A 22315-nucleotide genomic window follows, 5' to 3' on the forward strand; every position below is an offset into this window, starting at 1 on the left:
CTGTAGGCAGACCAAGAAAAACAAGACTAACAAACCTCTAATCAGGAAAGACTTTTCCTTGAGGTCTGCACCTGGACATCTATCTGAATCACAGAACCACAGGATGGTTCAGGTTGGAAGGGATCTTAAAAGCTTATCTAGTTCCAATCTCCCTACCTCCCTTCCACTAGACCAAGTTGCTCAAAGCCCCATCCAACCTGTCTTCAAGAGTCAGCAAAACATGATTAGGGTGTCCTTTTGGTGAACTATCCTCTTTATAATCTCATTTTAACAATAAAAATCACACCCACAGCTCAGAAGACCCCTGCGCAGGCTAGAAGACCCCTGCGCAGGCTAGGAGGCCCTTCCCTAAGCATGTGTAGCAAGATGATCCATTACGTGACCTTATGCAAGTCAGTTGACCAACTGGTAAATGGTGGGGTTATGGGGAGTTACTAATTTGAATTAAATCATATAAATACAAAAAACTGAGGAGAAAAAATTAGGGAAGGCTCCATCATGACTGCTGGGATCAACTGATGGGCTGAATCTGTCTTCTCCCCCTCACAGGAACACCACATGGGTACGAGTTGTACTTTATGTGCATTTAATGATCAGTTTTTAGCTGGCTTTGTGTATGTTGTTTTCACACTTCCTCTTGCAGTTACCGTATTATATTATCAACGTCAATCTTTGAACTTTAAGCTATCACTGAGATATAATAGAAATTCTCAGCTGATATCTATTTTGTGCGCATTTCTGGAGACTTAAAATTGACACGAAACTGACTTAAAATTGGCTTTAAAAATTGACTTAGATTTTTAACTTGATTGGTGAATGTGTTCCCATGAATTCTGAATAGGATGGCCAAATCACTCTCTGATACATTGTGCTGTCTGTTTGAGCACCTGCTGAGTGCTCTGACAGGCAGAGCGGACGCAAGGATCTCCCCTTTCCTGGGATGGTAACAAAGCCATCAAAAACTTACGAGTGAAGGGCTAAGATCTTCTCCCTTCCTAGCGGTAAACCCCTTGCTGAGGTAAAGACCCCTTAACGTGACACTGCTATCAAGATGATGAGCACAGTTCTCCACACGGACACGGTTCTTGTGATTTTCATGTGCAGGGCTATGTGCTGGCAATAGCCCTGAGGGCAGCTTGCAAGAACAGCCTCATGGATTGCCATGGTATTGCTGCAAAACACGTATAAATTGAGGATCTGTACACCATGACACACATCTACTCTAAGGAGAACATGAAGCGAAAGTTCTCAGACCATTTAAATATTTTCCTGAATAACCTCAAGATTTAGAAATAGCCTTTTCAACCTTCACACTATAACTAGTAACACATAAATAAATTTAAGCATTTCCGTGAATGTTCCCAATCAGTTACATGATTTCATATGATTTCTGCTCAAAAATTCTTTCTTTCACAATAAGGTGCCTGCAAAGCTCACAAAATCATAGAATCATAGAATTATAAAAGAGTTGGAAAGGACCTTAGGATAAAATTTTAGTGACAGTTAAATAAAGTATATAGCAGAAAAAAAGAAAAATAAATCCCAGCAAATAGACTGACAGTAGGCATCACTTTCAATGATAATCTACACAAATATGACAAAATCCCCAGTCTGCTGAATAAACAGTAGGTATTCACTCAAAGACATTCAGTAATTGTTCTTTTTTTTTTTTTTGTCATTTTCCTGTTTGTTGCAGAAGAAAGCAGATTGAATCCCCCTTTAAAACAGTGTTAATTTGGATGCCAGCTGAAAGTAACTAACCTTAAATTTCTTAAATTATTAAGATCAAGAAGCTTTCTCTGAAAATATTCAAGATCAGTCAAGTCAAAAATAATTCACTAAATTTCTACTGTTGTTGAATTCTTCCAGCACTGCTTCAATAAACTGTCCATGAAAGTAGTATGAACAAAAATTCTCACTTTACTAAGCTATAGCAGCCAGCAACAAAAAGAAAATACTTACTCATTCAGAGCAATGCTAAAAATCTACTACATAAAAAGCAGCAAAACGTCATTTGGTATCAACAATTACCATATAGGAACACAAAGATCCAAGAAAGATCACTGGATCTGGCTGAGTGCAAGTATTAGTGCCTATTTATAGCTATAATTGAACACTGAGCTAGAAATTTGATGTCCTGTTGGCTACATAACTGGTAAAACCAAGTTAAAACGTTGTAAAGAAAACACAGCTGCTGGTAGGGTACCTTCTGCAGAGGAAGGAGGTTAGTTCAGCTTTAATTCCTCACTGCTGCCTGCTAATAATGGTAGCAATGATCTCCTAGTGTGTGCACCCTGGCAGTGATGAAAGATGTTGCTCACAAGCAACGAGGATTGTGGGAGATTGTTAAATTTAGAAGATACAATTAAGAGAAGGTTTAGCCTAAATGAAGGAAAGTATTCATGGTCAAGTAGAAACTAAAAAGGTTAAACTTGAAATGGCTACTAAGAGTCAATTTTAAGAGCACAAGGTCGGTATTTTCATAGTACTGGAGAAACACCAAATACTGAATAAAACACACAGCCTAAGTTGATATAACCTAATATAAAACAATTCCTGGCAATTACATTACGTCACATTTTTTTCATGATGCTTAACAGCATCACAGGAAATTGTGTCTTGCATACTTAACGTAAACGATATGCTTATAATAGAAAGAACACGTACAGAAAAAAAGACATAAAGATGTGTTGGTTAGCAGACTGAATGTGAGCTTCCATGGGACCATACAGCTGGCAACTGGTATACCAGAAGATTGTACTTAAGCCTGTCCCACCCCTTACAGATGTACAACCATAATCAGCTTAACTAGCAGGAGACAGGCTCTGCCAAACTGTAAGGAACAGACAGAAAAGGAGCAAAAATGTTGGGCTGTCTTCAGTGATAGACAAATGCATTGAAAGAAGGGGACAACAGGATTCTGTCCTACTTCTTCTGTCCTACTCCTATCCTTCTGTCCTACTTCTTTGACTAGAAAATAAAAAAAATTACTTAGGTGGCATAGAGATACCTGCAAGAGTATTATTTTACAAAAGCATTAATTAAGAAAATAGTAAAAATCCTGTTCGTTCAAAAGCAGAAACACTTCCTGCTGATAGGATCTTTTAAATTATGGGGTATCTCCAGATATGGAATACTGTGGCACATTGAAGTGACTCTTTGCTATCAGGCTAAGGAGCAGACGGCCTCAAGTCCTGTGGGGAACCAGCACAATGGAAAGCCCTTTGCATGCACACACACATGGGAGTGAAAGTGTCTTAAAAAATATTTTGAAGAGTGGTTTTGAAACCTGAAAGTGCAAGATAACCAAAGAACAAGCTACCAGCGCAAGACAGATGAAGACATCTGTCTTGTCTATACTACCAACTAGCACCCAACTACATCAGTCTGTAAGTACTACCATCAGTATTGGCATAGTGTGAATTGCACTGGACTGAATGCCAAATCACTCTCCCCTTGAGCAACTCTCTCCTTGAGCAGGAGTTGAGAGTAGAGCAACTCTGCAGGTTAGAGATTCCTTACCTGAGACTAAGAGATCCTTCCTCACCCAAGACAGAGATCCCTTACCCATAACAGATCCTTGGTAAGTGACTGATAGCATGCTGAATTAATGCTGTGAAACATTACTAATCCATATAATTAATCAATATTATCATAAACATTGAATGGATAATTCCATTAGACACTAACCATTGTTCAAGTCTGAGACTAAGTTTGGACCCAGCTTCAGAGAGGATCCAAAAGGAGTCCAGAAAGCAAGGGAGTCCACTCGTGGCTCACTGGAGGGGCCCTCTTTACTCTATGTGTCTCTGGTCTCTGTGTGAGTCATTCCAACTCGATTCTAACTCAACTTTCTATGTTTCTTCCGTGCAGTAATTACTAAAGTGAACCTTGCCATCAAACTTACTGAATTGTGTCAAAGCACTGTTAAACTTTGTTAAATTCCATCAAACTTGTTGAACTGTCAAATTATTATTTTACCTCAATAAAACATATGGCTACTTCTCTCTGACTCTGGAGTGAGGTGCATTCCACTTACCCGTAACAAATTTGCACAAAACAGTGACTATCAACTGCAGCCATTAGTTCACATGTGACCACCATGAGAAAGTGCACTTTCACCACCCTATTTCAAACTATTTCAGTACTCTGTAAGACATCAGCATACTTAATGTGATCCCTGCTTCTTTTCAGGAAGCATGAACTACGCTCCTATGCAAGTCATCTTTTAATACCTTGGATGGTAACTTCCTGACTGACTGAATTGTTCCAGGAGCTATGAAAGCAGAGACAGTTCTCACTGCTTCAGTGTCATCAGGTCCACCGAGTAAAGAGAATCCAAACAACACTGAACAGTGAGAAAAGAACCACAGCCCTGTAAATCACATGAACTTTGCCACTGATACCAGTGGGACGAGGATTTTAAAAAATAACAAGAAGACCAACAAAGAACATGTGAAAGGAGAGAATGTAACCACGTCTATTTCTTCAAAAAGTCAATGCTGGCATTTTGCTGACCTGCACTCTTTAATTTCAATTCACTACATAAAGAGCATTGTAGTGTTGCTGAATGCTGGCAAACCAACCATTTTCTGTCTCATTGCAGCGGATGAAGTCATATCATATCCTTTTCATTTCTAAAAGAGACAATTCCTGTAAGTATGCATTACCTTAATAGCAGAAGGTGCTTCACTTGTCTGTGTTTTGAGGGGTTGGCTAACACTAGCACTTGCTGGTTTCTTCTAAAAAAAAAAAACAAAAACAAAGAAAGACATAATAAAGCTCAGAAATGTTGATGAAGGAGAAAAGCCAAGCAGAACTGCAAACAAACAAAACAGTATATAAAAAGGTACACTAAAAAAACTGTCCATTAGAACATTTTATACAAGGCAAGTCATCCAGAAATAATTTCTATGTAACTTTAATTGACGAAAATTCATTTCAGTTTTGCTTAGCCCAGAAAAGGCTGTTATCTTGCACTTAAATCTGTGCCATTTCCTGCAGCAGAGTGACTCCATTTTAATTAACAGTTAAAGCAACAGTAACCTTATATACTTTAATGAAAAGTATCAATGAAAATAAGGTTGGTAAGCTACTGCTGTACAGATTTAACTTGAACCACCATGAAGAAGTTAACATTATACCTCAGGAAGTAAAGATATAAAGGCAGAATAATGGGTTTTCTAGTCAATAAATATTCTTTCAGCTGAAACAAAGCCATGACAACCTCCCATTTTTGACCAATGCAATGCCATTATCATCAAGTACCATCAGGTACTGCTGCAAAAACTCAGCAACTGCTGAAACCACATCTAACAAAGTCTGGAAAAATAAGAGATTGGTAATGAATGCAGCAAAAAGCTTTTTCAGATTCTTGGAGGCAGCAGATGGGTAAGACCTATTCATTTTATCCGGTAAGCTGAAGCTGAAAATTTACAACACAACTAAAGAGCACAGACTTACACTACCCTCTACAGGCAGGGAAGTCTGCAGAATGACCAGAGATTCAATAACCAACCTCATATGCAAACTCAGAAACACCAGTTTTCAACTGATGGGATGCTAGGTACTGTAACAGACTGAGAGACTCTGTCATTAAAGATATCTTTCATTAATTCCACCTCTTGCTCTCTTTCAGATTTAGCTCCAAAACCAAGACAGCGTCTCAGATAAACAAACTGCACATTTAACAATCACCCTCCAGCCAGAGCCTGGGGCAGTGGGCCACCCTTATGCAAGATTAACATCACAAAAATGTGGCCCAGACTGACAAGAAGTGGGGTATTTACATCAAGGATTTCATGCTTCACACTGGTAACACTGGAGACAATGGCAGCCAAGTAAGACTTCACAGCCTGTTTCAAAAAACAAATGTAATAGTGATTTTTCCAGTTAGAGGGATGTTAGGAGTGTGACTGCCTCCACCAGACACTCCACCCCAGGCACTCCTGCTTGACCCGCAGCGCTGCCCAGTACAGACCAGTACCACCCAGTACAGACCTGCATAGCTTCTGGGCCCAGCCCAACGCCAGGCTGATGGGTGGGGTTCCCAGTTCATACAGGAACAAAACTAAGCACGTATCCCAGAGACAGACGAGCAAGCAGGACACTGGCACAGCCAGCTGCACTGCTGTCCAGCAGCACCCACACACCCAACTCACCGTAACACACCAGCACCCACAGCCACGTCCCCTCCTCTGGGGCTCCAGAGGCAGGAGGTCACTAGTGCACTCACACACTCAGCACCCTCCGGGCTTATGAGCGTGGGCACTGTCATGGGTCCCCCCAGCACCGTCACAGCCATTCTGCCACCTTGGCACCCCTGCCCATACCCCAGCCATCTGATGCTACCATGGGTCCCCCTTGGTGCTTGCTGCAAACACACAGCAAACACACCCTCATCCCACCAGCACCCCAAACTCAGCACGGACCCTCTGCCCACCTGACACCCCTGCCCAGACTGGGGTCTCCTGCTCACCACTGGCCCAGCTGCAGCTTTGCTGGTGAACACACGCACACCCCACACACCCCTGCCCTCGGGAGGACACAGACACTCACCTCCCGCCCTGCAGCTGGCACCAGGCACCAGGCTGTGACCCCTCTATGTCCTCCCATCAGCTGGTACCATCCCACTGACCCCACCAGCACCCCAGACCCCCACCGGGCTGCCAGCCTCAGCAGCTGCAAAGTCCAGCTCTCCTGCAGCCTCCCCAGAGCCCACCCACTGCTGCCACTGCCCAGGTTCATTTCTGGTTGTTGCCTCCACTGACACTAATTGCTCAGGTTTGATATCTCTGCACTTCTGTCCCTTCCCTTCCTTACCCTTCCAGATGAGGAAATAAATATGCCCAAGTAGTCAGGTTTGTTCTTATTGCAGCCTCCCTCATCTTATTTACATGACCGAGTAGTCAGGTTTGTCTTGCTGTTTTCTCTTCATGGCTCCTTTGACCAGATACCCCTAAAACAGCAGACGCTCTCCTTCCATACACCCCTCAACCCTCATTACAATGAACATTATTAATGCCCTTCAGAAACCAGCAGTCCTCCAGCAATGCTCCTGAAGGCAGGTGACGGAGGTATGATGCACTGCAATTTTCTAGAGACAGTACCAAGATGCAGAACACCTTGGGTTTTACTGATGTAGTGCATTAAAGACTCAGTAGAAAGCATTAGCCATAAATGCTTCAGCTTTTAAATAAGTTGTTGAAGGAACAGAAAATTTTAAGTGCTACCCCCTACCATTTCAGAAACAAAAGGGAAAAAAAAAAAAAGTCAAAAAAGAGCAGACCTCAGAAGAACAATCGGTATACCAGGTATACCTTCATTATTACAGCTCCCAGCTTCCACCTCAGGCTCAACCTTTGGTTCAGGACCGCATGGTCATGGTATTCAGAGTTTACCTTTGGTATATATGTGTTTCTAATGTAACTATGATGCTCTGAAAATCCACAAATAAATTACTGTTTTAAGAGGGAGTTTTTATAACACCTACCAACATACTCAAATATTTCAGGCACAAGGTGTGGCAGCCTGACCCTGGCTGGATGCCTCGTGCCCACCCAGCTGCTCTGTCACTGCCCTCCTCTGCTAGACAGGGGAGAGAAAATACAACAAAAGGGGTTTGGGTAAAGGTGAGGGTAGGGAGATCGTTTGCTAATTACTGTCATGGGCAAAATGCACTTGACTTGGGGAAATCAGTTTAATTTGCTGGCTTCTTTCATTACTAATCAAACCAGAGTAGGTCAATGAGGAGTAAATCCAAATCATACAAAACCTTCTCTCCACCCCTCCCTTCTTCCAGTGCTCAATTTCACTCCTGAATTCCCTACCTCCTCCCCCTGCAGCAGCACAGAGAGATGGGGAAAGGGGATTGTGGTCAGTTTGTCACTTGCAGCCTCTGCTGCTATGTCTCCTCAGGAGATCACAAACTGTTCCAGGGAGGGTCCCCTATAGCGTGCAGCCCTTCAGGAACAGACAGCTCCAGTGTGGGTCCCCCACCAGGTCACAGGTCCTGCCAGCAAACCTGCTCCACTGTGGGATCCTGTCTCCATGGGGCCACAGGTCCTGTCTGAAGCCTCCTCCAGCATGGGTTTCCCACAGCGTCACAGTCTCCCTTCAGGCCTTCCCCTGCTCTGGCATCGGGTCCTCCCTAGGCTGCAGGTGGGTATCTGCTCCACCATGGGCTGCAAGGCACAGCCTGCCTTACCATGGTCTGCACCACAGCCTGCAGGGGAATCAGTCTCTGCTCTGGCACCTGGAGCATGTTCTCCCTCCTTCCTCACTGACCTTTGGGTCTGCAGAGCTGCTGCTCTCATGTATTCTCACTCCTCTCTCTGGCTGCAGTTGCACACACGGTTTTTCCATCTTTGCAAATATGTTATCTCAGGGATGCCAACACTGTTACTTACAGGCTCAGCCTTGGCCAGCAGCTCGTTTGTCTTGGGGTTGGCTGCATTGGGTCCATGAGACATGGGGAAGCTTCCAGCATCTTCTCACAGAAGCCACCCCTGTAGCCCCTCTGCTACCAAAACCTTGCCACATAAAACCAATACACAAGTCTAGCCTCTTCCGCCACAGCCCCATCCAAGCATGAACTAGGCAAAAACCTAATAGAGTGAAATAAATCCTTGTCCTGAGCATGAACTTCTGTTAATCAATTAAACAGTATGAAGGAAAAATTGTTAATGTATATATTTTTCTGTTTCATGGTAAGTGGAACAGCAATAAAGATACACAGGTAGGAGAGACAGAAGAAAAAGAAGCAAATAAATTCTCTGGAGTAGAGAAAGCCTACCTAGAGATAAGCTACATGGAAAGTTAAGCCACCACAGCCCATCAGTATGCTTTGCTGAATACTGATCACAGCAGGCTGAGTAATACATTTCAGTTCCCAGGGTTATCTTTCAACAGTAACTTCTTTGGTATTTACCCCTTAATGCATTTGTAAAAGCAGAAAAATTCACCACATCATGCTGCTAGGTTCATCCTTCTTTAACACTTACTGAAGTAATGGTTTTATGTGCTTCCCAGCATCCTCCCCACAATGCCCCCTCTAGGCAAACCAGCTCTGACATCCTTTATCAACAAATCCATTAGAGTTGTTCCCATCTTTTCCTCTTCCTAGAAGTGGAAAAGTTTTTTTCCTGTGACAGTCTCAGACACAATTAGCTGAAGAAGCACCTTGCAGCTGTACTCACTTCTCACTTCCCAACCTGATAATAATAGGCTAATGAATTATCAAAGCTTAGTTTCTTTAGGAGAAACAAGAGCCAGCACAGAATTGTGCATGAATGAACGAAAGCTCTGGCATACAGGTACTTTGTTAGCAATGGCTTCAAAACAAAAAGCCAAAACATTGTTTAAGACTGAAACATTAATTCCCCGCATTCAATAAAGGGGAAATAAAACATGTATCTCTTTGATATGTAGATTTTCTGAGGGAAGACATGCAGTAAGACTGATGTCTAGAAATAAGGATTAAATATTCATTTTGGACTGTAACATTCAAGTGTTATAATACAAAAAGAATGCATATAGTTGTTTTAAATTAAAAAAAACAAAAAACCAAAAAAACAATCACATGAGGAAAGAACGTGCAGTCTCTGTCCTAGAAATGGTTTTGACAACTACCTTTTGTATCTTAGCCAAAGAAGAACAAAACCAGGAAAGTAAGACGGGCAAAGAAGCTGGTTCTGTACTGCTCAGAAACCCTCAACTCCTCCACGGAGGATCACATTCCCCTGCAGCCACCAGGTGCTCTTGCTGTGGACAAAAACCCAACCAATAAAGTTTAAGATAAATAATTTGGTACCAAAATGCAAAGAAGCCTCACGGACACTCCAGTCAAAGTTATTTATCCACTTCCATAACCCAGACTAGTACTGGGCACCCCAACAGATTTTTATCACTCATGAAGTTGTTACTCAGCGTTATACCCCTGGACTCTCAGTAACTGAATCCTGCATGACAAGCATCAGTATTAAAAACTATGCCAGAAATCCTGAGGTCAGAGCAAAGAATCAACTCCAAAAGGACAGTGATGCTTCAGTGCCAATTACCACTGTCATCTTTTCAAAACTAAAGAACATATTTCCTATTAAGAATAATGAGCTGAGCTAGCAGCATGTATTTTGCCTACACTGCTGTAAAGCATGAATCAAAACGGCAGGATGCAATAGGGAGGGTCTTGTTTCATACCCTATCTGGTAAAACATGGCCGCACTCTAAGCCGGGGCTTCAAATTCCTAGAATATATAGATTCTGACTTCCTTTTAATATACTGCATTTTTATGTTCAGATGCCAACAATTCACAGGCTAGTTTTTTAGACTGATACAGAAGGTCTCCTCAGTTTTTCCCTCTATGACAGTAAAGAGAGGATAGGTCTTACCAGGGAAGGAAAAGGAAATTTCGTATTCCATATACTTTGCAATGGCATGCTGCAAACATGTTGACTCAGAACCACAATGTCAAAACACAGCGAGAAAACAGGCAGATATGCGAAAACAGCAGCCCATCACTTACTTTTACTGGATTCAGGTGCATCCCAGTTGCAAACATGCAACTTCAAGTGCCTGAGCAACCCACCAATTCCAACAACAGTCTTTTCTGCTAACATCTACTAGACACACATCCACAAGGAATTAAAAAATTTCATTAAAGCTGATTTAGATCAAGAGGTCTCCTATTCTTCTTAGAATGTGATTTCAACAAACGTAAGGTTCTGACAACCAAGACATTATATCCTTGTGACTGGAACCTTTGTCCTTGAGCAATGACTAATACAACCATAACACACACACACTTTCACGGTCAACTATGCTGATAAAGAAGTGTGTATCTTCTTTTGATTATATATTCTAGCACACCTGCAGTTTCCAACCTTGTCCCTCTAGCAAATCTTTCACCTCTGTCTACATGACACCAGGTATAGATACACATTCAGTTGCTCATCGTTGGACTAACAAATTACATGTATTTCAACCTAAAGCTGACCATTCCTATGGCAAGTAGATCCCCTAGTCTGTCTAGACAAGCTTGAGCAGCACCACTGAAATGAGGCAAAGCAGCATTAGTGTCTTTCCTTTGCTAACAGGTAATGAAAATCAATCTTTCCAAGAGCAACATGGCCCTATGAAGCAGGATTATCACAGTCCTAGCCCTTCTGAAACCGTTCCACAATACCTCTGTCTTGTGCTAGATGCAATGCACAGAGTATTAATGCAACCAAAGGGCTTCCAAGTAACTGCAACAGGCTACTGTGAAGGATCAGGGTTAAAAGTAAAAAGGGTATATTAAACTTAAGGCCACATCTTAGTTTTTGTTTTCAGAAATTAAACAGACTAAATTTAGTATTCTAGAAGGAAGAGATGGAACCCTAGTACTACATTAAACCTCATGTTTCCAGCCACTGAGCAGAAGAGGTGAGAGCTGGACCCTTGGGAAGAGCGGCAGGGAAGGACTGTGGGCATCCTTTACTTTCCAGCCTGCGCAGCCATTCAGCAGAACGGAGGTTGCAGGAAACTGCTGCTGAACTCACCTGCTGTCTGTCTCTTCCAGCCAGTCAGTAGGCTCTAGCTGTGCACCTTAAGTGTCAGCACCCTCCAGTGCAATAGAATAGAGTGGATTTTAGAAGCTGCATTTTTAAGTGAGGAGTAAACACAAACTGCAGCTGCCAGCTGTGCTGCCAGTACCATGCAGAAAGGGAGGGCTGTTCCATGATTCCAAGGGAAAGGCTCACTGCCTTCAGGGAGTTCATGGCTTCGCCTCTGAGCTTAGAGGATGCTGTTTATTACACACTGAATGGACCAGCCTGATACTTGGTGACCTGACTTCTTTTCTGTCCTATTGAGCAGTTGCATGACCTTAAGTGAGTCAAATCCAGCTCTATGCTTCAGCACGTCCTATTCCCCACATTTTGTCTAAGTCACTCAGGTAATATGTCTAGTCTCCTTTGGACAACATTGGAAGATCTAAGGATGAAAGGACTGTATGATAGTCAAGCAATAAGCTAATGGAAACAAAAAGTAAATACTTCTGGAAGGAACAATCTTATGAACTAAATCTGTTAGTACATCACAGATAAAATGCACATACTCCCCACTATGATTGTATGTAATTCCAAAACTATAGTGCTATTAAATAGATCACCTTCACACTGGTAACTCCTAACTCTTTTAAAGCATTATTTTATTTTACCATATTATGATACCAGAAATGGAAAAATGTAATGGAGCCATTAAATCTCCACACCTCTGTCCAAGTACATGTCTTGCCAAGCAGGTTTTTATTTACAATAAACCTGCTGGGTTTTTTTCAATCTTGTAAGTCTCTAAGAATGAGAGGTTTGAGAAGTCCATTCTATGCTTTATTCATTTTGAGCTCTCCTTGATGATGCAGCTAATTAGCATCTCCCACTCACTATATACCCAAAGAATCAGAGGAACAAAGTCGTTTATTGTTATTTTTAGCTACACAATGAATATACAGCCTTTTACAATTTTCCCTTCAATATGAATATGAATTCTTCAAAGACCTTCATGTTTCCTTGTCATTTTTATAATGCAATACCAAACCTTTTCTTGTCGGGAGGTGAACAAACTCAATATGCTAGACAAGGTTGTCTACAGGTATCTACAGATAGATCATAAATTTCTGCTTCAAAAAGAAGGTGTAACCTCTGACTTTTAGCCAAAAATATGACATTGAAGACTCTTAGGAAAGCTGTACAAAGATTTTAACTGCTATCTCAACTGCTTAAAAAAAATCAGAGTGCTTTGGAAGTGGATGTGAACCAAGGTAGACCTGAAGCTGTTCAGTGGGCCTAAGGAAAAGCGATTTGATCTACTTTCCCTTTTAAGCATTGTAAACGAGGAACAAGTCAAATATAAAAATAAATTCACAAGAGGAAACACAAATGCAGGATTCTAAGGACTCAAAAAAGCAAAAACTTCTTTTTCTAGCTAGAAATAATGTTCCCAGTGAAAGGTCAGAAGCAGTAACTCCACAACCCAAACTAAGGGCTTCAACTCCCAGCCTTCCCAAGATGAAGTTGGCACTTCTATATTCAGAACAACACTCAAGGAATTTGGCATTAAACAGCATGTATAAAAGAACAATGCTATTTAAGCATTAAAAGAACAATAGCTATTTAAGCTATTAAAACTGCTCAGAGAGGAAAAAAGGAACATGTTTCCAGGCTAGACAAGCCTTCCTTGGTATTTGGACAGGAAAAAAAGGTAATTGCTTTAATCGTCCACTTCAGACGATGGCAGTAAAAGCATTCACTGGCCTTGATTTGCACTGCAGTTAAAGGCACCACAGCTTAGACAAAGTTATTTTCCACATAGCTTCTGCTGTGAATATAGTACCAGGCACATCTATTTCTAGCTTCACTGTATCAGTGACTGACATTTGAAGCCAACATGTAGACAATTAGTAACAGACATACCTACAAATTCTTCTCTTTCTGTATCTAATGTTAGCCTTCCTCAGGGAAGGTCTGCTCCTGCTTGCAATAGAAGAGATTCTTGGGGAACTAATTATTAGTACCAGGATTCACATTCTGACTTGGACACCTTCTCTTTGTAATACCAACCTGACTCACTAGCACACAAGGACTTACCTCCCAGTGGCTAACAGGGAGACAGCTGACCTTTCCAAGTACTGTTCCTAACACTCCCTGCAACCCATATTGCTTCTGACTATAAAATTGGTTCTATAAACCCAGTGTTATAACCCAGCAGGTACTCTTGAACCAGTTCTTGAGGAGGCAGGACAAATAAATATATTTTCGAAAATACAACATGGTCCACATATTTACAAGCATGTCAGGCGCAGACATCTGTACAACATCTATGTATGAATTTGGATTTTTATCTTTGGAAGAAAAGCCAGGATACAGACAAGGTGGAAAGCATCACAGTGCACTTGCTTCATCCTTACTTCTGGACAACTGACAAACTAGGATTATCAGATGCATCCCACAGCGTAGCTGCATTGCAGAACAGACATATCTACCGAGATAATTTCCATCAATACAAATGTGAAGTATTTGTGAAAGGATCAACAGAACAAAGAAATATTTTCAGCAGGCTGCTCAGCAGCACAAGACAGAACTATACATTCCTGGCATGAATGAGTGACTACAGTCACCAGTTAATTACCTGAAAACTACCACTTTGCTATCAAAACACAAAAACCTGTATGGGGAGAAATTCACTACCAACAATTCTTAGCATGTTCAAATACTTGAATTTACCTCTGCCACATCTGCTTCTTTTTCTCCTGATTTGGAAGAAGCTCCACTTGCCTTCTTGTCACCATGCTGTTAAACAGAGAAAACAAATGTGTAGTTATTAAGATCTTACAGTATACCTTCTATGTAGAGAAATTCCCAAACATCTTGGTGCATATATGATGCCTTTCACCTACCACAATACGACAGAAGAGAACATCATAAGTTTTCCTTCTCACTAATGGACAGGGTTTCTAAATGACCTGCTGGTTATCTTCAAGCAAAATCACAGTCATAAAGTCATGCCAGGGCAGTACATGTAACATGATTGCTCCTGTGACAAGTTCTAGAAGATATTAAGCTTATCACTCATTCCTCACCAGCACACCACTCTTCATTACTGGCTTTAGAAACGCTGCAGTCCCACCAGCCTCAGCAGAAACTGAACATCTCTCAGAGAGACCAACATGATATATGCTATCATAAGCACTCCAACACCTGGTTAGACACATTAGAACGCTCATTATGCCCAGCCTTCTTTACCTGGAAGAAAGCTGTTACTAGTATCTCCAGAATTCTGCAGCTGATATGCAAGAACTAAATGCTGTAGCAGTGCAAGCACAGGTACACATTAGGAAATACAGTTCTTCTGTATCTCCCAAACCTCCTTCATCTTTCATCCCCTCCAGGCCTTTAAGGCTGCTTTCATCCAGCCTTATGTGCAATCCCATCTGCTGCCCACATGCGGCAGAGTACAGAAGAACAGAGTTTGTTCAGCATGTACACTGGCATCCAGCGCATGTGTTGCTCTCTGCATCTCTGGTGAGTGGTGAATATGGCCCCTCAGAAAGCCTTTTTCAAAAGCAAATTATTTAATCTCTAGAATAGTAAAAAAGTAAAAACCAAAATACTTTACCATGAATACAGAAGTCTCTCGTAGCTAATATCTCAGCTAGTTGTAACTTTCAAAAGCAACTGAGACATCTGGGAATAAGGATTCATGTCCAGTTTGTTTTGTTAAGTAAATAGAGGAGATGATTTGAGACCCATTTATTCCCTTCTGTTTCGAGGATTCAGCAGCAGGAGGTAAAGTTTGCTAACCCACTAATGTAACGACTTTGTACAGATTTTTCTGTACATGGCTACAGGGAGAAAGTAATGATCCATGTATGACTGCACTATCTTCAACAGGAACATGTTGAAGCACATCAGCAGACACACTGAGAAAATGCTACAGCTGAATGAACAAGTAAGACTAAAAAAAAAAAAAACTAGCAAACTAGCATGTGTCTAATCTGTTTCCACTATTCTGGTCTACGATAACATTTTCAAAAATTGTTTTAGACAACCTCTAACAATTCAAGTTTTTAAAATTAGTTTGGGCACGAGTAAGATACTTGACAAGTTTTTAAAATTAAAATACTATTCTCATATTCCAATTGTGCCTCTTCAGAGGAAAAACAATCCTTGTAGATTGTTGTTTAATATAAGAGGTGAATTGACTCAGTGTCCTGTAATAGCACTTTCAGTATAGACACAATTAGCCCCATTATCTGCACTTTTTAGTGATACAATAAAAACACACACCACATACATACCTCTGAAAGCAACATCAGTGTGTTCTTGCTTACAAAGTGGTAAGTCCAGAGCCAGCACTGCTACACACTCAGGAGCCACAGCTCCTGCCCAGAAAAACTTTGTTGTGTGCACCAGGTCTCTTCCTAAACAGATACCCTTGGCACAAAGTGCTACCTAGATTCAGCTACTAAAACAAGCACGCTTTTCTGTACCCTGCATATATATTATTGCTTTTATTCATTTGCTTCTTCAACTTTGGGCATAGCTTTAAAAGCAGCAACACCATTTAAAGCTTAGATTTTTTTTTCCTTTTGCTAAAACAACTCACAGAACGCAGGAGTCTTACTTACCTCCTACAGAGTGTGCCAGGCCAGGGCCAAATCTGGTGTTACTCTTTCTCCCTAATCCATCTGCTTGTCTTCACACCAAGGAAACCCATACCAGACAGGACCACAGCACCAACAGGGCCTCCAGTCTTAAGACTACAAAGAGGATGATAACACTGTGTCCCAGCAAGTCACAGACAGAGCTCGGAGTGTGCCCCCTTGGGCGCCAAGACTTCGGTGTTTGCCTGCCTCAGCATCCACTTTTCCTCTTTTCCCATCCTCAACTCGACAGCGAGGCACAGCCGTCTATGCTCCCTGCAGAGGGCAGGACAAGGGGGCTATCAGCATTCTCTCAACCAGGGTATCAAAGTCATGTCCCAGAAGGACCCCAGAGCAGCTTCACTGGGCAGAGAAGAAAAGGAATGGATGAGGACAACGGCCACAACTTTACTACCCCTAAATTCAAGTCAGAGAGAGATTAAATGCGTGCTGTCTTCCCTCTAGAAGGTTGTGCCAAGTAACACCTACAACAACGAGGCTGTGACTTAAAAGGCCAAATACTGTTCATCACATATGGCCTGACCAAAGTAATTTTCTATCCAATAAGTTGGAGTCATGCACTGTGTGCACATTCAGCACTGATACTCTCTGGACTCGGATAATAAAGCAGCCCATGAAAGTATTACCTCACTTTAAAGTCTGCCATCCTGAGGAGGTAACCTGGGAATGCAACTTCCTAATACACCTGAGAACACCATGCTGGTTCCCTGAACAGCTGATGCTTGAGACAAAAAGAGACCCTGTTTCAAAAATGCCTTTGAGCAGCTCTTTTCTGCTCTGTATTTCCAAGCTTTGAACCTTCTACTGAAAAAAAAAAAATAATAAAAGCAAATCAATCTGCTTAGCAAGAGACTAAGCAAGCTCAGGTTTTCCAGGACAGTATGCATCCATCACTCTTTTACATAATCAAGTGGATGACAGAGTTGACTTTTCCTTTGGGCACTCTTTCTTTTTTCCACTCATCTTTCCTTACATTGCCAAAGAAATATATCCATAACCAAGTCAGAGAACAGGAGCAGCTTCAGGTCTGTCACACAGACAGTGGACATACAGTTGAAGTTACATTTCTAGTTCAACTAAAGAACTAACAACAATTCCTTACAGCTGTTAAGTTGGCCCAAAATATTTTCCATCTTTACTAACTAAAACTGAAACACATAAACCCACTCATAATCAGAAGTTCAGAAAATACAAATAAGTATCATGAACCAGAACATTTATCCTGAGATATTCATCCTGTTCAATAGTGCACAAAAATGTCATGACACTATTGTTTTACAGACACAACTTAAACTTCTTATTCAAAGAGCATTCATAAACTAGAAAGAATCTGGCCTTGGTGAAAAGCACAGGGCAAAATTCTAAAAACTGAACACACGACTACATTCTCAGCCCACGCTTACAAAAACCAGACCTCAACTAAAGGTCTTGCATCAAGAAATTCCTACTAAACCTCAGGAGCCCCATAAGCATAAACGAACTTTTGGTTCAAAGCCATTGAACAGCATCTCAGAGGACTGCAGTGACAACATGCTCAGTCACTGGGTGAGAAGGGAAGCCTCCTTACAAGCCTCTCAGATTAAGTCAACCAACTTTGCACTGCAGATATTAAAGGAGACACATCATTTCATGCAGAGAGGAATCTGACCTATTGTTTTCAGTTGAAACTGAGAATGCAGAAGAGATCATTGATGCTGCTCAGGAGACTGCCAAACAGAGAGAGGTGTCAGGGGAACTACAATCAAGCAATGTAAGGAATGGAAAGGTGAAACCTAGATTCTTATTACAGCCATCCTGTTCTGCTTTATATACACAAGCCATTAAAAACCTTGGTAGAGAGACCAGTGAATCTTTTTTGTGCCTGCTCCTCTCTCTCACCTTTTCTGCTTTCCTTACTCATCCTTTAGGAAGGTCTTCCAGGCAGAAACTGTCCTGTGCACTGGTCCAGAGCAGGCTGCAGTCCAACATGGAGGCCTGCAGGTGCTATTCTAGTGCCAAAACTGTAACCACAGGTTTACAACAGAGCACGTGGGTCAGTGGTTTCCTTACCTGATCACAGATAGCAGCACACTCTCTTAGCATCTTTTTGTACATTGGATTCAGTGACCCAGGACAACCGAGACCTTTAACATTCATGTCATCATTTACCGCAACAAATCCCAAACATTCCTCCTTGTAACTTGGTGTCCTCCACCACAATATATCACTGACTTGACTTGACACAACAAACAATACTCAAAAACGCTTCTAAACACATATCCAAGCTACTTACAGCAATTTAAAAGTATAGTTATAAATTTAACAGATACCATTTACCTGATTATATATTCAGGAAATACAGTATGTTTTTTTCTGAAACCCACCTTACACAGTGCATACTTTACATAAAACTTTAACAGAACACAACCTTTTTTTTCACTACTCTGTAGAAAGACCAACTGTTTCCTCATATGACTAATAAACTATAAAGAAGACTTTCAACAGCAATTGCAGGTTTGTAATGACTAACGACCTAAATTCAGCCAAACCACGTGGAGCTATCAGACAGCTGTGGTTTACTCACGGAGAATATAGCAAGCGACAACTATTCCTGGCAACGCCACTACCTACCTGCGGTTAAGAATATGTTCCTGAGAACAGACACACTACGAGGGTTTGTCCAAAGAAGGAACAATCCTCTAAAAATTCTGCCTTATGTCACACATCGCTGTGTTTTGACCGAGTGGTGCAGTTTTCGTCAGCTAGCAAGCTCTGCCTTAGTTCAGAAGACGACAGAAACTGCCAAATCCCTGATTTTTCAGGGTCACTTATCCGCGGCGGCATGATGGAAGTACATCCAGAGCACACCACGTTCTCATCCTACCTGAAATTCGACTGCACGAACGCTTTGGAAAACAAAACAAAACAAACAAACAAAAAAGAAGCGCTAATGCACCTCCTGTCACCGTAAAATCCTTTCCTAAGCCTTAAAGACAGAGAGGGGAGGCCGCCCGCGGGAGCGGCGCGCCGCCGCCCCCTCCTCTCCCCCGGGAGTGGCCCAGCTCCCCGGCCGTCCCGCCGCACCCCTGCATTTACCGTGGCGTACCACCACCTCGCGAAAGCCATGGCGCTGCTCTCTGCTCGATGCTCTCTGCCGCCCGGCTCGGCTGGCCAAGGCCTGGGCCGCACCCTGCCCCACCAGCCGCCTCCACCCCAGGGCGGCACCGCCCCGGCAGCGGCCTCCCACTGCCGGGCCCCACGGCACCAGGGCGGCGCCCGCGGCCCCGCCGAGCCCGTGGGGCAGCCCGGGCAGCGCCCCCGGGGCTCGCCGCTGCCACCCGCACAGCGCCCGGGGGGCTACAGCCACTCGCCCCGGCGGCCGAGCCCCACCTTACCGCGGCGGGGGGCGGCTGCCTCCCCATCCCGGGCTGAGACATAGCGGCGGGAGTCCCTGCCGCCTGCCCCGGTGCGGCTCCGGGGCACGGAGAAGCGAGGGTCGGCCGGCGAACGGGGAGGGAGCGACCGATGTAGGGGAGCGGCGGTCCCACTGCCACAGCTTTCTGGGGCGGGGGCGGATCCTCCCCTTCCTGCCGGGACTGGGGGGGGCGCGGGAGGAAGAGGGCTGAGGTTGGCGGCGGCGGCGGCTTGGGTCCGGAGGAAGCAGCGGGCGTGCCCCATACTCGCTAAGCGGCGGGGCAGGGCGGCGCTCCCCGAAACTAGAGTGGCTTTTCCTGAGTAGAGGAGGCTTGGGGGCGAGGGGGGAAAGGGGCAGATTCTTTTCTTTTGCTGCGAGAGACTTTACCATTGGAAGAGCGTTGGGTATGGACACCCAACCCTCAGCTGGAGGTTGGCGCTGAGGCAGCTTGTGTCACAGATCCTGCCTCCACGGCTTCCCCCTAGATGGAGCCGGGCGGTGGGTGTGCGTGCGTGCTCCGTCATCCCGGCTCCTCCGCAAGCCTCCAGCCTTTGCCAGAGCCTCGGCCTGAACCCACATCAAAGGAAGGGAACATCTTCACACCTTTATGCAAAGCCATGCCCTTGGTTTTGAAGTTGGTCATACATCCTGTGGGTTGCTGTGGTGGTAACGCTCATGTTTAGGGGATTTAGCATGGCTAGGGTTGTTAAATGTAAAGGCTTTCCAGGTCTGATCTTTATTTGAGAGTGAGACGCAAATGTCTCTTGTCCATGTAAGCCTACACAAATGAGCTGTGTGGGGGTGTAGTGACGGCTCTCCCAAACTACTGCAGGAACAGGTCATGGTCAGTCAGAGCTGAAAGAATCATAGAATCATAGAATGGTTTGTATTAGAAGGGATCATAAAGCTCAACCAGTTCCAACCCCCTCCCATGGGCAGGGACACCTCCCACTAGACCAGGTTGCTCCAAGCCACATCCAACCTGGCCTTGAACACTGCCAGGGATGGGGCAGCCACAGCTTCTCTGGGCACCCTGTGCCAGGGCCTCACCACCCTCACAGGGAAGAACTTCTGCCTAAGAGCTCATCTCAGTCTCCCCTCTGTCAGGTTAAAGCCATTCCCCCTTGTCCTGTCCCTACAGGCCCTTGTCCAAAGCCCCCTCCAGGTTTCTTGCAGCCCCTTTAGGCACTGGAGCTGCTCTAAGGGCTCCCCTTAAGGAGCCTTCTCCAGGCTGACCCAGCCCAGCTCTCTCAGCCTGTCTCCAGAGCAGAGCTGCTCCAGCCCTTGCACCATCTCTGTGGCCTCTTCTGGACTCTCTCCAACAGCTCCACGTCCCTCTTGCGTTGTTGCCCCAGAGCTGGACGCAGGACTCCAGGGGGGTTCTCCCTGGAGTGTAGCAGAAGGGCAGAATCCCCTCCTTCGACCTGCTGCTCATGCTCTGGGGATGCAGCCCCGCATAAGGGAGATCTGGGCTCAAGCATGCACTGAAGCTGGGTCACAGGAAGCTTCTCATCAACCAACACCCCCAAGTCCTTCTCAGGAAGGAAGATGAAGTACATCCAAGCCACCATGACCAAAACCTGGAAAATGCTGTCTGAGCAGGAATGGTGCAATCCTGAGCCTAGTTTGGCCAAGTCTCCTGTTCATGCGGATATGTAGCTGGAATGAAAAATTCATCGTTTCCCAGCAGCGCTACTCTGAGGCCCCCTCAGTAAAGAAACACAATGTGACTGAGGTAGCATGGCAAATATTCTTGAAACATTATGGCAAGAATGATGAATTATGACATAAGTCAACCTCCAGCGAAAGAGGTTCAAAATGCAATAGATGACTTGCTGCCTGTAGGTACTAAAACACAGGTTGCATGCAGGAATTGGTACAGTTCATCAGTTTTGTCCTGCCCAGGTCTTGTTTATGCACAGTTTAAGTGAAATAAAAAGGTGTTTTGGTTGTTCTGTGCTAGGGAATCCCAAGTTTATGCTGGTTGGGTGGAAAAGCCATTGGATGAGCTGTATTACTCTGCAGAGGTAAGAGCAGCAGTGGTTCCTGCACATGAGCTTGGGCGAGGAGGCTGTGTCTATCAGCAGAAAGAAGCAAAAGTGTCTCAGTCTTCAGCAAGTGCTCACCACCTAAGCAGCTACCCTCTGCTTCCTGTGGGGAAGAGGCAAGAGGGCAAGCCACTTAGTGTAAAATCTGTAAAGCCAATTAGTGCTTGTGCATTCTCCCGCCAGACAGAAAGGAGGCGAGTGGTCCCCTTGAGGCCTTGGGGATTGGCTTTAATCTCCAGAGATGAAGGGTGGTTCAGATGTGTCATATGCCTTAAGCAGTCGCTGCTCTTCCTTGTGATTAGCTACGTGCAGATTTACAGCTAGTCTCTGAAGTATTCCAGCCTGTGACGTGTCTAGGGTTTGCATCCCACTTGATGGGTCACCTGCCTAAAACTTTCAGTACTCAGCCTTTCCCTGAGCTCTGCATTGTATCTGTCTGTGCAAGCGTAAAGCAGTTACGTGTGACCATCTTACAAGGATGTGCATCTAGGCAAGGTGCTTTGGAAGAGACCAAGGCAAGGGCCATATTTAATGCATGGCTTTCACATAGGGCTCTTGTGTGCTTTTTTATCTGCAGTCACCCTGACAGGTCTAACAGATTATACTGCATTCCTCAACTGCAGGCAGCAGGCCCTCCCTGCTGAGACAGTGCTCCAGGAAGCCTCCAGCAAGCT

The 22315-nt window shown here is 43.8% G+C and overlaps 1 protein-coding gene across 10 annotated transcripts in view; it reads right to left on the minus strand.

The window, feature by feature from the left end:
* Positions 1-19871, minus strand: part of CAST (calpastatin) — a 66119-nt gene extending 46248 nt beyond the window's left edge. For 5 of the 10 annotated variants that reach the window (XM_065661564.1, XM_065661563.1, XM_065661560.1 and 2 more), the window contains exons 1-3: positions 19569-19871; positions 14260-14325; positions 4671-4742 (exon numbers count right to left, since the gene is read on the minus strand). In XM_065661564.1, coding sequence (XP_065517636.1) covers positions 4671-4742; positions 14260-14325; positions 19569-19856 — 426 coding nt within the window. In that variant the 5' untranslated portion in view covers positions 19857-19871. Of the gene's footprint in view, positions 1-4670; positions 4743-14259; positions 14326-19274; positions 19359-19568 lie in introns of those variants that run through there. The other 5 variants (XM_065661566.1, XM_065661567.1, XM_065661565.1 and 2 more) reach the window with 5 other exon arrangements.
* Between the last annotated feature and the right edge of the window lie 2444 nt (positions 19872-22315).

Source organism: Lathamus discolor, chromosome Z, assembly GCF_037157495.1.
Source record: "Lathamus discolor isolate bLatDis1 chromosome Z, bLatDis1.hap1, whole genome shotgun sequence".
NCBI lineage: Eukaryota > Metazoa > Chordata > Aves > Psittaciformes > Psittacidae > Lathamus > Lathamus discolor.